This window comes from Clytia hemisphaerica, unplaced genomic scaffold (assembly GCF_902728285.1).
Source record: "Clytia hemisphaerica strain Z4C2 unplaced genomic scaffold, Clytia hemisphaerica genome assembly, whole genome shotgun sequence".
Taxonomy (NCBI): domain Eukaryota; kingdom Metazoa; phylum Cnidaria; class Hydrozoa; order Leptothecata; family Clytiidae; genus Clytia; species Clytia hemisphaerica.
The window spans coordinates 112,909-127,007 of record NW_027103648.1 but is presented as its reverse complement, the minus strand read 5'-3'; the positions used below and the strand labels follow the sequence as shown (position 1 = coordinate 127,007).

Below are 14,099 nucleotides of genomic sequence, written 5' to 3'. Positions count from 1 at the left end.
CCGATGTTTTCAGGTGTTACCAATAGAGACATTACTGTAATAGCAAATTTAGAACGTATGGTGACATGCTATGAATTATCTATAAGAGCTCATGTCGGGTGTTTTACGGTACATAAGCTGACATGCCGATCCGATCCAATGCATATCATTTATTTATGGGAGTAAAAAAAATTTAAATTAAATTTGTTTACTTTTTTATATTATCGCTAGATAGTGAATTATTCTTAACCCTATTCATACTAGGCTTTTAGGGACGGTTCAAAACTAGGGGGGCTGTTCCTGTACCACCCCCTAACTTTTGATCTAGTGGGTTTTTTGGATGAAATTTGGTACACAAGACTAATGTCATATAAGGTAACTTTTGACAAAATTATTTTTTGATGACGTCACTTATCATGCCCAAAGTGAGCAAAGACCGTAACTTTCCTTTGTTCTTTTGAATAGCTATTGTATTCTAATAAAGGCTTTAGAAAAAAGTCTAAAAGGTATGATACAAATTGGTAAAAAATCTGATTGGTTAGCTTGTATCATGTGAATTATGTTCATATTTTTCAAAGTGCAAACTCCCGTACTTACAATATCCGAAAATTTTAATGTCAAGAAATAAATAAGTTTTTAGGTTGCAAACAGATTACAGATTATCCTTCCATAGTTTATGGTAAAGAAGATACTTAACTACAACAGTTTCAAAATTTTAAATTTAAATAAATAAATATTACGTCCACCATCGTTATTTTCATTTTTATTTGGAGATGACGGGTAATGTGTTGTAGGATCTACAATTTGGTTGACGGGGATTTCTTGAGGCAGTCTATAAAATAAAGATAATTTCAAACATTAGGACACCCCAGTCTCAGAATCCCGGTGGAACCTTTTCCTACACCTATAGAATAATAATCATATCGAGATCACACAATTGGGATAGAAACAATATTGTTCCAAACCCAGCTGGCACGCAACGTTGTGTCAACGTTTATCTAACGTTCACAACGTCCATATAACGTTAGATTAACGTTAAAACAACGTTGTGTGCCAGCTGGGAAGCTTTAAAATATCCAATGGCGATGGTTTTGGATGTGCAATATTTTGCACATAGAACTTCAAATGAGGATAAAATCAAAGTCAATTTCCCAGTGGGGCTGAAATTATAGGGTACTTTTTCCAAACGTGGATGAAATTTTGGCCCAATTTTCCAGTTAAGCTGCGGGGTTCTATCGGGTTTGTGACACATGGGTATTAGGGTCATAATATATAAAAACCAAATTAGAATTTCCTTTATCCTTTATCAAAAAATCGAAAAATCGAAAAAATATCTCACCATGATTTTAGCCATTGAAGGGAAATCACGGTAACATAGAGCAGTGTTTGTTGATTGGCTGCACGCAACACGGGGGTCACATTCCACATTGATGGGGACGTCTGAAATGTTATCATCGACGGTTCCAATGGAGCCATCAAGACCGTAACAAAAATCGCCACGTTTCGTTCCTAAAAGTAGAAAATATTTATGTGAGAAGCTATTTTTATATTACAACCATAAGAAATAAAACAAAAAAAATAGATGTTTTGGATTTCATGTAATATTAAGGAGAAAAAGGCGCGCAGCGAAATGTCAATTCTTGGGTACTCAAGTTGAAAACGAAGTTAAAATGGAAACTCTGCTTCGAAAATATGACAAAACTGACAAAACATTGCTGGGCCTTTTTCACACCGCTTACCCAGCTGGCACACAACGTTGTTTTAACGTTCATCTAACGTTATATATAGACCTTGTGAACGTTAGATAAACGTTGAAACAACGTTGTGTGCCAGCTGGGTAGGCTTTCTTATGTTTTTCTAAAGTGTTGCTCTCATGATAATAAGCATGTGGAAAATAATTACACCAACCTGATTCGATAACTGATCTTGCTGGTCCACCAGATCTTAAACATTTATTAGTCACTGGTCTGTTACTTGACCAACAGTTGTAAGAAGGGTTTCCACCGGTGACCTTTATTTTACCACAGCTGTTATAGACACCACCATTACCAACCAACATTGAGACTTGGAGTGAATAATAACCATCAGCAAGGTTGGTTGGAATCCCAATAGTGGTGTCGAAACGCTCAACATCTTCTGGGTCTGTTAGAAAAAGCGTAAGATATAATTGATGTTACGTGTGTATTACGTAAGGTTTAAAATACGTGTTTATCAGATGTTCACACGTAACGGTTCCGCTTTCCTCCGAAATGAAATGAAGCCATACTATTGGTTAGAAGTGACGTAAAACTTGAATTTAACCAATATAATGGCTTCATTTCCTTTCGGAGCGAAACGGTACCGTAGAGTGTAACGTGGTCTCAGTTAGTAGAAAGTGACCATTCAGAGTGATATGATTAATTGTCTCCCTTTTTTCAAACCCATGTGACCTAAATTCAAAATGCTCTAAGGGCAAGAAGATGTTCCGCTATGTTATAAAACTGTTCAAAGGAAGACTTCATCAAAATAAAAGGGGATGATAGAATTTTGGTCAAATTTGGTCAATTAGCCATTTTAGTATTTGATTCCATGCTTGTTTTTTTTTCATATTAATCATGCTTATCAATTTCTATTACGTGAGATTGGAGAATTTCGCGGTATAGATCCGCTCCCCAAGCTACAGCATACAGGTCAAATTTCACGAGACAGAGTTAGCCTTGAGATTTGGGCGCTAGCTTGCGAAAAACTCACGACATAGATTCACAGATATCTGTAAAACCCGAAGGACTAGATAGGCAACTTTAAGCTTTCTCCAGCAAAAAAAAGTGAAGCAAAAATTTGACTTTTTAAATTTCGTGCCGATGGATAGGATCTAGCATTTTAATTGTTTTCGGAGCGCGAGATCAAAAAAAGTAGGCGGCAAACTCTATTTCACATCTCTCAAACCGGTGAAATTGCATTTTTTAGTCACGTGACTTTGGTAGGAAATCCTTCCAAACATAGGCTTCACTTTTCGATACAAGCCGCAAATCTAGCCCTTCGGGCTTTACAGATCTGTGCATAGATTCCGTACGTCATAGATGGCTTCTTGCTTAATATGTTGAGCTCAGGCATTAAGTTTTGATAAAAAGATAATCAAGCTTAGCTTATCGATTTCACAATCCTTTTTCTTTTTCTTGCTAATATTGGATTAGTGAAACTTATGCAATGCAATGTTTATAGTAGGAAAAATCTTTATGTTGTTTTGTAATTTCATTGGGTTTTTCTTCTTCAAAAAGTTAAGGCAAGGATTTATTATACACTGGATATACAAGTAACAGATTTTTGCCGATTTCTCGTGTACTAGCTATGTCCGCAGTAATGATATTATTGTTCACTCTCCTTCCCTCAATAAATGATTTTTCGAAGCATTTTTATTGCATTTCTTATCGAAAATCATTCATCCAATTCCCAAGAGAGACTTAAAACCTTCATGTGAGAGTCAGATTCTTTCACTTAATTGCTAATTATAAGCCGTTATGACGTTTCAAGCTGTGAGAAAGATGCAAAAGACGTGTTGTGTAAAAGAAACTTAAATGTTGACACCGGAAATTTTCAAACTTCAACCTCAAAAAAACCACTTTGCCACCACGTGCCTCCAAAGGATTTTCATACCACAGAGGAGCCAAGACACTCAAGTCTTATGTATGTTAATTTCAGCTCTTCTGGGGACAGTCTTGGAAAGATATTTCCAATTGAAAATTTCGTGTCACTATAAGCACTTTGTCTGAATTTCTTGTCTAGTGATGTTTTTCTCACATTATATTTCACAAATGTATCCAGCTCGGAATGCTAGCCTTACTTTCAAACTTTTTGTTCTGCAAATGTACAAAGAAAAAGAGCTAGAGAACTTTTTAAAAATAAGACTGATAAACATTTTTAAAAATCAGACATATTCGAGCCGCCATGACAGTTGTCCTTTGCGGACAAAGCTAGAACATCAATTGTTTTCTGAAACAATGAAAATACAATGGTCGCTCTCCATCGTTTTATGAGTCGTTTATCCAGTGTATAATAAATCTTTGGTTAAGGCAATAGCTAAGGGATTTTCGAATTAGATTCTTGCTTCTGCTTAATGTATTTCTTCAACTTTATAGCTAATCTAAATCATTCGGAGGTATATTCTGGGGCTTTTTGAATGGTTTCTGAAAATCAATGAATTAATGAATTCCATCTTTTGTATAAGACAAGTAGTTTGTTTGGGGTATCAATTTCAGACTGAAAATGGATAGAAGAGAAAACCCGACAGGCACACCGTGACTTTAATTCGAGGTTCACCAAAATTATGAAGAACGTTATCCCAGAGGGGGCACTGTCCTTGACGGCAGACGTGCCACTGGATTTTGAAAAGTGATCCCTGTCAGATATGAATGCTTGGTAAATTTTACCCTGAAAATTGTTCGAAAATAACTAAAAAATCGACCCTGTCAGATACACATCTTAAAAATTAAATTTGGGATCCTTCCAGATATCTTCAGAGCCTAACAGAGTTAATTTGACCATGGTATAAGAAAGCCACGGCTTTCTTATACTATGATCTGACCAGTGGCCTGTTCCAATACCAAATCTGTCTAACTGATCCCTTCCGGGACTTATACCAGTTAGAAGTGTAACTAGAGCCTACCAGCTTGGTATTCACAGCCAGGTCTTCCATTACATGGATGTTTACAATCTCCGTATTGAAATTTGCCTGGTCTTTCGTCATGTCCATAACAAGCAAATTTCATCACGTTATCTTTGTAGGCTTGTGCACTTTTCCTTTGGCCCCATGGTACTAAAGAGATTCTTGCGTAACCACCACCGTGGTTGTTGGAAACCCATCCGACTTTCAATCGATCACCAGCTTCGACCTCTGTCACCGGAGCTATTAAATGAATTAGGTTAAGAAAATCTATAATTGTTGCGTTTTACAGGCATCGCAAAGTACACTATAATGGTTGAAATGAGAGAAAGTTCACTTTAAGAATATTGAAGTAAAACGAAGTGTTAGCATTTTTGCTACAAAAATTTCCAAGAAAATACAGCGTATGGGTCGATTTTTCACCCAAATTTACTCAATTTTGGCTAATTCTTCTCTGCACTGCAAGTGTTCCATTTTGAAGGTCTTATTTTGGGGCGTTTCAAATCAATTGCCCTGAGGGACTCAGTCATAATTCACCGGCTTCTAGATTAAAATATGCTTACTGGTTCCCCATTCAGCTTCACAGACGGCACCAATGATGCCACCACGTCCAATCGATGGATTGAATGACCTGTTGAATGGATTGAGTGAAGTTGAATTTTAGAAAACTCGAAAATTTAAAACCCTTGGATGTTTGAGTGATGGGTCTAAGAAAGGAGGATGGCTCAAAATTCATGACAAAGTGTAAAATAAATCCTTATAAGGAAATGGAGACTCTCTTTTGTAAATTTTGGATCCTCTTAGATCCGGTCCTGTATTACGGGAGTTCATTCTTTGATTGGGCTTTTCCAGAAAAAAACCGTGCACCCCCTGTTGAGGAGGTCCAACCTTTTGTGACCTACCCCCTTGGAATTCCAGGCAATTATAGGATCATACCCCTCTGGAATTTCGAATTTTTACAAATTTTCAATCATTATCCCCTTGGAATTCCGCTTATTTTTGACGGATTTTCTTCTAACCTTATGGAATTCTACTGCAATTCAAACCTTACCCCCTTGGAACGGAAATGGACCTCTTCAACAGGGGGTGCACGATTCCTTTGGAAAAGCCCATTATGAATAAGTTAATTTGAAGATTTATTAATTTGCGAATAATAAAGAGCAGCTTCGATCAAGTGTTCTAAGTGCCAGTTAAAACCATGGGTTCCCGGTACCGAGCCCCATTGCTTCCTATGTCCCACTAAGTTCATAGATAGCTGCTTCAGCTGAGTGTAGACCCCGTGAAAACCTTTAAAAGATTGTTTAAGAATGAGAAGTATAAACTTCAAATGCAAGTATATGATATGGCATAAAGCAAAGCAAGTCCAGTTATAGTTGAAATTTTTTTTCATAGATCTATCCACAGGTATAAACACCCCCTGCCTGATCTATCATTCCAGTGAGTCAAAATATCGGAATCAGGTTGCGAATTGAAATAATGGCAGCCAAAGGAATCAAGCTCAAATGCGAAACTGGTTTAGACAGGTGGTGTGCAAAAAATACTTACGGTGGACACGACATCCAGGAGTGAGCCATAATGCTCGGCAACAAAACTATAAATAACACAGCTAAAGCTACCATATTTGTCAAAATTAAATCTTTTTTCGAAAAGTTTTGCACTTTCTTAACAAGACAAATTTCAACACCAAAGTATAATGTACAATAAATACCAAAAAGCCCTTTGAAAACACGCTTTTAGATCCAAGTTTACAAGAATTTGTAAACTGCGATTCTGAAGATTTGATCAATTTCATGATCCTTTTATACTTTTCAATGCAATTGCTAACCCTAATTCAGGAAGGAAGAGACTCGGTGACAAATAGATGCGAGATCGTGACGAATTCCTTGTATGAAAGACACTCAGAAGAAGAGCGTACTTAAAATAAAAAATCTATTTTAGTGTAGAAATTAAACTCCATCTTCAGTGTTACTGACGTATAGGATGCCAAATATCTTGCTAAAACTTTCCGATTTCTTTACCACCGTTTACTTGCCACACGAGGCTGGCAATCATTGACGTTCTTAATTTTAACCATCGCAGAACAGGAAGTCATTTTAACTTCTCCGTCATCAGGAATAATAGAAATCATAAAAATTGTGGTCAGAGAGTAATTATCATCATTTCGATTGCCAATTGTAATGAGTTGTATCTCAATTAGTGACTTCTAATTCAATTGAATTATACTTTCGGCACTCATTAACTCAAGCTTAGTAGTTTGAATCAGAAACCTCTAGACAAGCGGCCCAGATAGTGAATTGTGTCACTTCGTAATGTACCCCTTAGATCAGGGTAGATTTATGATATTATGCTCTAAATAGGGTGTAGAATTGACAAAAGACTTTGCAATTTGAATCTCCTGCAGTTTCCGAGTGAATCAGTGAAGTCTACTCACGATAAGTGTGCACTCTTTTTTCTTTTACCTATAACTTTGAAGGAATTCTTTAATCTTTATAAATTTAGTATCATTGGAAAGATATTAGTGAGTGGAACAATTTGAAATAAAGAAATATTTAAAAAAATTCTAAAAATGAAGATGAAAAGGAAGAAGACAAAAATGAAGATCTTGTATAAAAGTGCTATAACTATCGAACTATAATCATCGAACGCCATCACTGTGAAAAAGATTCTCAAAAATTCTCATTCAGTCAAAAGATATCAAACAAAGTTATATCTGATTGACGTCTAAAAACGCTGTTTTCTGCTGTTTTTTGGGGTCAATCGCTTATTAACTTATCAAAGATCAAAGAATCTCTCCAGTGAAAATGAAAGTTATAGCACTTTTCTACAAGATCTTCTTTTTTTTCTTCTTCATTTTCATTTTTGTTTTTAGAATTTTTTCCAAGATTTTTTTATTTTAAATTGTTTCACTCGCTAATATCTTTCCAATGATACCAAATTTATAAAGATTGAAGAATGCCTTCAAAAGTTATAGGTAAAAGAAAAAAGGGTGCACACTTATCGTGAATAGACTCTAGTTAATCGATAGAACTTATCAAGCCTTGAGTTTGTATCATAAAAAAATGGTATGGCTTGTCAAGTTTGAAACTAACACAATTCTCCCTAACGCAATGGGAATAGAAAACGGTAAGAACTTATGTATGTACCTAACAATCATCTATGTGGCCAGCAAAAAACATTCGAACTATGAAGAGATTCGAGAAACATAGGTTGAAGACCATCCTAACAGATTTGTGCTCCTTATTTACTATCAACGGTTTGCAGAGTAGACCAGCGTCAGAGGTTCAGCGAAAGGCCTTAAAACAGGTTTTCGTAGGGCACTCCTTGGATTCTATTGTCCGCAACATTCAAAAAACATTGCATGAACGTCTTGTGCCAACTGGTTAGAGGAGTGTTTTACGTTCCATACCGCAAACGGGGCTCCAACTTGCAAACGGGGGAGCGGAAGACACGTATGAGATTTACGTCAACGGATGTTTAAAAAAATGATGAAGAAACGCGTACAGCCCAGCATTTCCTGAGCCGATAGCCATTTCATTATCATTGTCGAGATCTGATCCCATTAGTGGTTTCTATTGTCCAACTTCTCATAATAATTAATTTTGCAGTGATTTTGACAGAAAAAATCTGTCTTGAAGTCATCTGCAGCAGAGAAAAAAGGACTACAACCCCGAGGTACCAGTCTTTTTAATGATACCTTTTTTTTCAGGCTTCCCAAAGTGCATTCATTGTAAGACTCGTAATTAGAGAAAGTGTACTGTGAGGACAAACTGTGAGAAAAACGAAAATTTTTTTAGCAAACTTTTGGTAGTCTGATCAAGAAAAATTTGTCTTTGAATTTTGGCTAAACTTTCTGGCAGTTTTTAGATCGAGTTATACATAGCCCCCAGGCTTAGATATTTGATAATATCGAACTCTTGATTGTCTTTGCTAAGAGATAAAAACCGCGTCTGTATGTAGTTGAAATTTTATAAAACATCCTTATCTGTGTCTCCGCTGCCGATTATATTGCGACCGACTTTTCTTTATTCAACCTCTTACCTAAGGAACCTTTTAACATTTTTTAATGAACAATCTCTCCACCCGCACCCTGCCCATCTTATCCGTCAAAGGTGCACTCTGACTTGCGTGCGTTAATTAGCTGTGTTGACCTTTAGTCAAGACCCAAAACACGAAGCTTGTGTTATTATACCAGGGGTTACTAGGATTGCGAGATGACGGGTGTGTGCCGCCCTACTTTTGACCCTCGGACCCATAGCGGGACTAAAAAGAAGGAAAATTGGAGAATTTTTTAGGGGACTCTTGATGGGACTGAGATTTAATTTTCATCTTTAAACTAGACCTTTAAGAACTGAATTTTCAAAAGAGAGTAAAAATAGGATATAGTGAAGTGTGAGAGTTGGATATTTTTACTACAATTAAAACCTACACGCAACAGAAGTTTCACCTTTAAAAAGAAAGAGACGAGTATATTCAACCAACCTCCTACTAACACAATGGCGGCAATTTTTGCCTGTTGACTTCTCGTCGCATGGATGATATTTTCTAACCTTTAGTTGTTCAAGCATCTATAACCTTTTTAGTACGCCGAAACTTCTCCCCATTTTGAGTTTTTCAAGAATTAAAGGTGTTTTCGCCTACTTACCCATATTGTCTATACAACGTTTGGCTAATCCCAATATGTTCAACATATGAACCTCTAAAGTATGCCGAAACTTGTTTTTTTTACAGAAATAATGGCCTTTTCTTGAAGAAGCTGCAATTTTTCTTCTGCTAAGTTTGAGTGGGTTTCTAACACTTTGAATGACTCACACTTGTTCTATTTTCTGATCACTTAGCTGTCGACTAAAAATGAAAATAACATGGCCGATTACCCAAATTGAAAGAATTAAGAGAATTTTTTGACTCGACTTGAGGTATGTCTAATCCAGTGAAGAAGAAAGACTTTGGTCAAAACAAAGGTTACCGAAACTATGGTTTCCCCAGTTAACCAAGCCCAAAATCAAGCAATATAGCATTATCGGCGCTGTAAAGTATTTCTTCTTTTTACGGTTTTGCAGTTTCGCACTACCTCTTCTTGGTCTCTGAGGGGAGGGTGTGAAAATGGACAAAATGGAAACACTTTGGAGGGGTGGAATTTTTAACCAACTTACATACAAGTCAGAGAATATGATAAATGAAATAGAAAGGTCAACATTAAATCCAAAATATTTTCTAGAAAAAATTGTAATTTTGTGTAGAGTGTGTGTACAAGAGTGATTGATTTGATTCATATTGTCTCGTGTATCCTATATTTTATCTGGTAAAATATTTCAATATAACGGTGTATTGTAAGTGGGAACGCTATAATATTAGCTTCCTACTTAGAGAAGTTTTCATTCGTATCTTCACAGCTCTTGTTCCTTATTCGATCTTCCAGCATTCAATCTTTACTTGAGAGTCTCTTTGTTTTAAGTGGTCTCAAAGACTCTTAGAATACTTTCAAAAATCTTTTGAGCCTTCTTAAACCAAAGTTTATTGATATCATTGTTACACGATAGCTGCAGATATACAGAAGTTGAATCGGGATTTTGGTGATCGAATTCAATCTTGACTTTATCCATCTCCTCAATTTTAACAAGATGCATCTCATGATCTACTGAATTTGTTCGCGGTACGAACATGTTTCGCCAACTCGATTTCCGGGTCTTGTTTTGTTTTGTGATTGCAATGTCTAATGAAGTCATCAACAAAGCTTCGATGAGTTCAGGATCGCCTTCTTGAACTCTGTATTTTAAGATGATATCTTCGCAATAAATTGTCAATTCCATTACCCCTCTTTTGTGTTTTACTGGCTGATAAAATATCTCTTTGTAGCTAAAGTCAGCAGTTACTTTGCCAACTTTAAAATCACCAGAAATGGAAGTATTCTTCCTCAATAAACTTTTAGACTGTGGTCTTTTTTAGTCTTGAAGCGTTTTTTTTTATCTCGGTAAAATCTTGCAGTCGAAATTTCACTGAAATATGTAGTCCGTCGTAAATGTTCAACTCTATTTATTTATGTTTTCAAACTGCGAATAACAACAAGGACAAAAGATAGGTAATGCATAATTCATCACTATGCATATTTTTCATTTTCTTTTCTATTGTACCAAGTATTAAATTTCTTCTCTTCACGCCCTTTACAACTCCCTATTTTTTCACACAGTAAAAATAAAATGTTCAGAGAGGCTCAGACATCTGGAAATGATAGAAAAATAAGGATATATGCTGACAAAAAATAAAATAGAGTACGATATTTACTCAAATTGGGAAGTAACTTAACCTTTGAAGCATCTCCCTATTTTTTGGTAAGGAAGAAATCTCGGAGCGCCTTCCCTTCCAAAAGAATAAGAAGATGCTCAAAGCGATGAGGTAGGGATGTCAAGATTGACAAGCTATAACCTTGAGATTTTTGTCCAGCGATAGATATGTCGTTAGAGATGACTTGAAAAATCTTGGTTCTGCCACCTGTCTGGTTGGTATTTTACAGATCGGAGTTCGAATTGAGTTTGCGATCAATATTGGCTTGAAATGAACCATACTTCTGGTAGTAAAATATTGTCGTTTGAAACAATTCATCAGATTCAGAACCCCATGGCTCACTAGGGGGTTTGTAGGGGTTCGAAATACCGTTTTCCCGTTTTCAAAGTTTTGCTTAACCCTGGAATCCCGAAATTTGAAAAAATAATAACACCGTCACACCGGTTTGTAAAGGTTAAAATACCGGAATAATGACAAAATGTAAGGCTAAATACCGTCATCGTCCGATTTTAAAATACCATTTTCCCGTCACTTTTTTCATCAAATCCCGTAATGCCGTACTAAAAAAGGGCCAACCCTGTCACACCGTAAAAGTACAACCCCCCCCCAATACAACTTTCCAAACCACTCTCATGCGACATGTATTTTTATAAGAACCTTTTATAAGGACTATTCTCACGGTCCTGTGTTCAAAGAAAGGCACACTTGCTTATCTATCAAGAATTTCTTCCCGTAATCCCCGGACCCCAAACAAAAGTAGCGTCCTTTTGATTCATTGATATCTCGTAAATCGTTTGTAAATTTGGAAATAAAAGTTATTAGACATATGTCTGGGATATTATTGATATTTGACTTGAAAAATATCAAATGGTTTAGTTTCCATCGGATGTGAACATTTCAGAAAATGAAACGTTTGTAATTTATGTAACTTATGTTATGAGAGTTTTTGATTATATTTTGCAGCATAAAAACGCATAATAAATGAACGAAAGTATAAACAACAAAGGAATCGAAACATTTCATTCTAATTGTACTGTCCAGTTTTCGATATAACCCTCGAAACCAGGGAAATGTCTAAGTGATAACACCCTTTTCACAGAGCCACTGGGACCCCTTCTCACTAAAAGAAATGCCATAAATATCTCCCCGGTGGAAAAATTATCCCCAAACTTTTGTCCTCACTAAAAATAATCAAATAAACCAATCTTCACTGCAAAATATTATTTTTTCCCATCCCCACTGAGTTTTCTGACTTAAGAAAAAAATAATTTTAATACCCAGGCATAAAACATGTGGGAATATCAGTCCCCATCAAGTTTTGGACCGTTATTTTTACCCCCACTGGGTGAAAAAAATCCTACCGTGTCTGTGAGAAGAGAGTGTGTGATAGATATGGAAGTGACTTTTAGACAAAAGACTCTAAATCTCACGTATCAATTTAAACAAATCCAAAATGTGACGCAATCCGAAGGTTTTGCTTTTACTTGATTGAGAAAGGTTAAAAATTTACTCTAGCTTTTTGGATTTTTTATCATTTGATTGATGTTAGTATGGTATGAGGACATGTGAAGAAATTCAAAGAATTTCTTTCCAACTGTCTTCTTTCAGGAGATTTGAGTGGCAGAGCAGCAATTTTTTTTTCCGTACATGGACGGGAGTATCATCGACGGTCGGGAGTATCTCATCTTGACAGTCGGGATTACATCGACGGTCGGGAGTATCTCATCTTGACGGTCGGGAGTATCTTAAACTTATCTTAAATTTTGAAATATCGACCTGACCGGGGTTCAAACCCACCAGATGAAAGAGTTTCTGATCAGAAACCCAGCGCGCTATCTGTTGAGCCACATTCGCACAGCAGAACTCAAAATTTGGAAATACTTATAGAATGACAAAAAAGACGGGGGTAATGTTATTATAATATGGGTAAAATTGCCCCTTTTTTAACCCTGCGGGGCCAAAGGCGCAGAGTATGCACCCGGCACAGTGACAAGCCGTTACTAGCAACCTTGACCTAAGCAATTCCAAACAACAAAACTAAACAACAAAGATGAGATACTCCCGACCGTCAATGATACTCCCGTCCGTGTACGGAAAAAAAATTTGCAGCAGTCCTTATACTGCTACTATGTATTTTTTTTATGAAAAGTACAATTTCCAGGTCACAATAAAAATAACTATATTATATACTAGCCATAGCTTTCACTAACTGCCACCCGCTAGTACAAATGCTTGTAAAAACTAATTAATGCTAATTAAGGCTTTTTAATGCTTTATAATTATAACAAAAGTTTGGAAATGATTTGGTAATAAAGTCTGTCTCGAAATAATTTGCAGCTGGAGAAAAAAATGGCTGTAAATTTTGATAGAATTCGAATCAAGTTGCGGTTTTGTGCTTGTTAAAAAGATATTCGTGAGTGGAATATTATCAAGTAAAAAAATTGAGAAAAAAAAGGAAAAGGAAAATGAAAAATGAAGAAGAAAAAAATCAACTTCTTGTAGAAATGTGGTATAATTATCATTTTCACAGGAGTGACTCTTCGATCTTAGATCATCATCACTGTGAAAAAATTTTTCAAAAATATTCATTTAATCAAAAGATATCAAACAAAGTTTATTGCTGGTTGAATCGACAAAAAGGCAGTTTTTTTCGTTTTTTTTGTCGTTTTTTACTACTTTATAGAGTCAACCAGCAATAAATTTTGTTTGATATCTTTTGATTGAATGAATATTTTTGAAAAATTTTTTGACAGTGATAATGATCTAAGATTGAAGAATCACTCCTGTGAAAATGATAATTATACCACATTTCTACAAGAAGTTGATTTTTTTCTTCTTCATTTTTCATTTTCATTTTCCTTTTTTTTTCTCAATTTTTTTACTTGATAATATTCCACTCACGAATATCTCTTTAACGAGCACAAAACCGCAACTTGATTCGAATTCTATCAAAAGTTACAGCCATTTTTTTCTCCAGCTGCAAATTATTTCGAGACAGACTTTAGTTAGAATGATTCTTCTCAACAGCATTTTCTTTCAGATATTAATGAATAAGCTAACATAAATGAAACATATTTTTTTTCTAAAAATGTGAATTACTTTTTACAAAGAATAAAATACGAATCTTAAAATATTCATTAGGAAAAGTCTCCAGGTAGAATCAATTACAGACAGCTACTTTACATAGATACTAAATCAGTCA

General features: G+C 35.7%; 1 protein-coding gene across 1 annotated transcript; it reads right to left on the bottom strand.

Moving 5' to 3' along the window:
* Positions 1-517: 517 nt before the first annotated feature.
* LOC136802973 (uncharacterized) lies at positions 518-6,391 on the bottom strand. Its single transcript, XM_067059703.1, has 6 exons — positions 6,164-6,391; positions 5,182-5,249; positions 4,622-4,861; positions 1,888-2,121; positions 1,319-1,488; positions 518-811 (listed from the first exon to the last, which is right to left on the bottom strand). The coding sequence occupies exons 1-6, from the start codon at positions 6,235-6,237 to the stop codon at positions 743-745; spliced, it is 855 nt and encodes a 284-aa protein (XP_066915804.1). The 5' UTR covers positions 6,238-6,391; the 3' UTR covers positions 518-742.
* Positions 6,392-14,099: the final 7,708 nt, after the last annotated feature.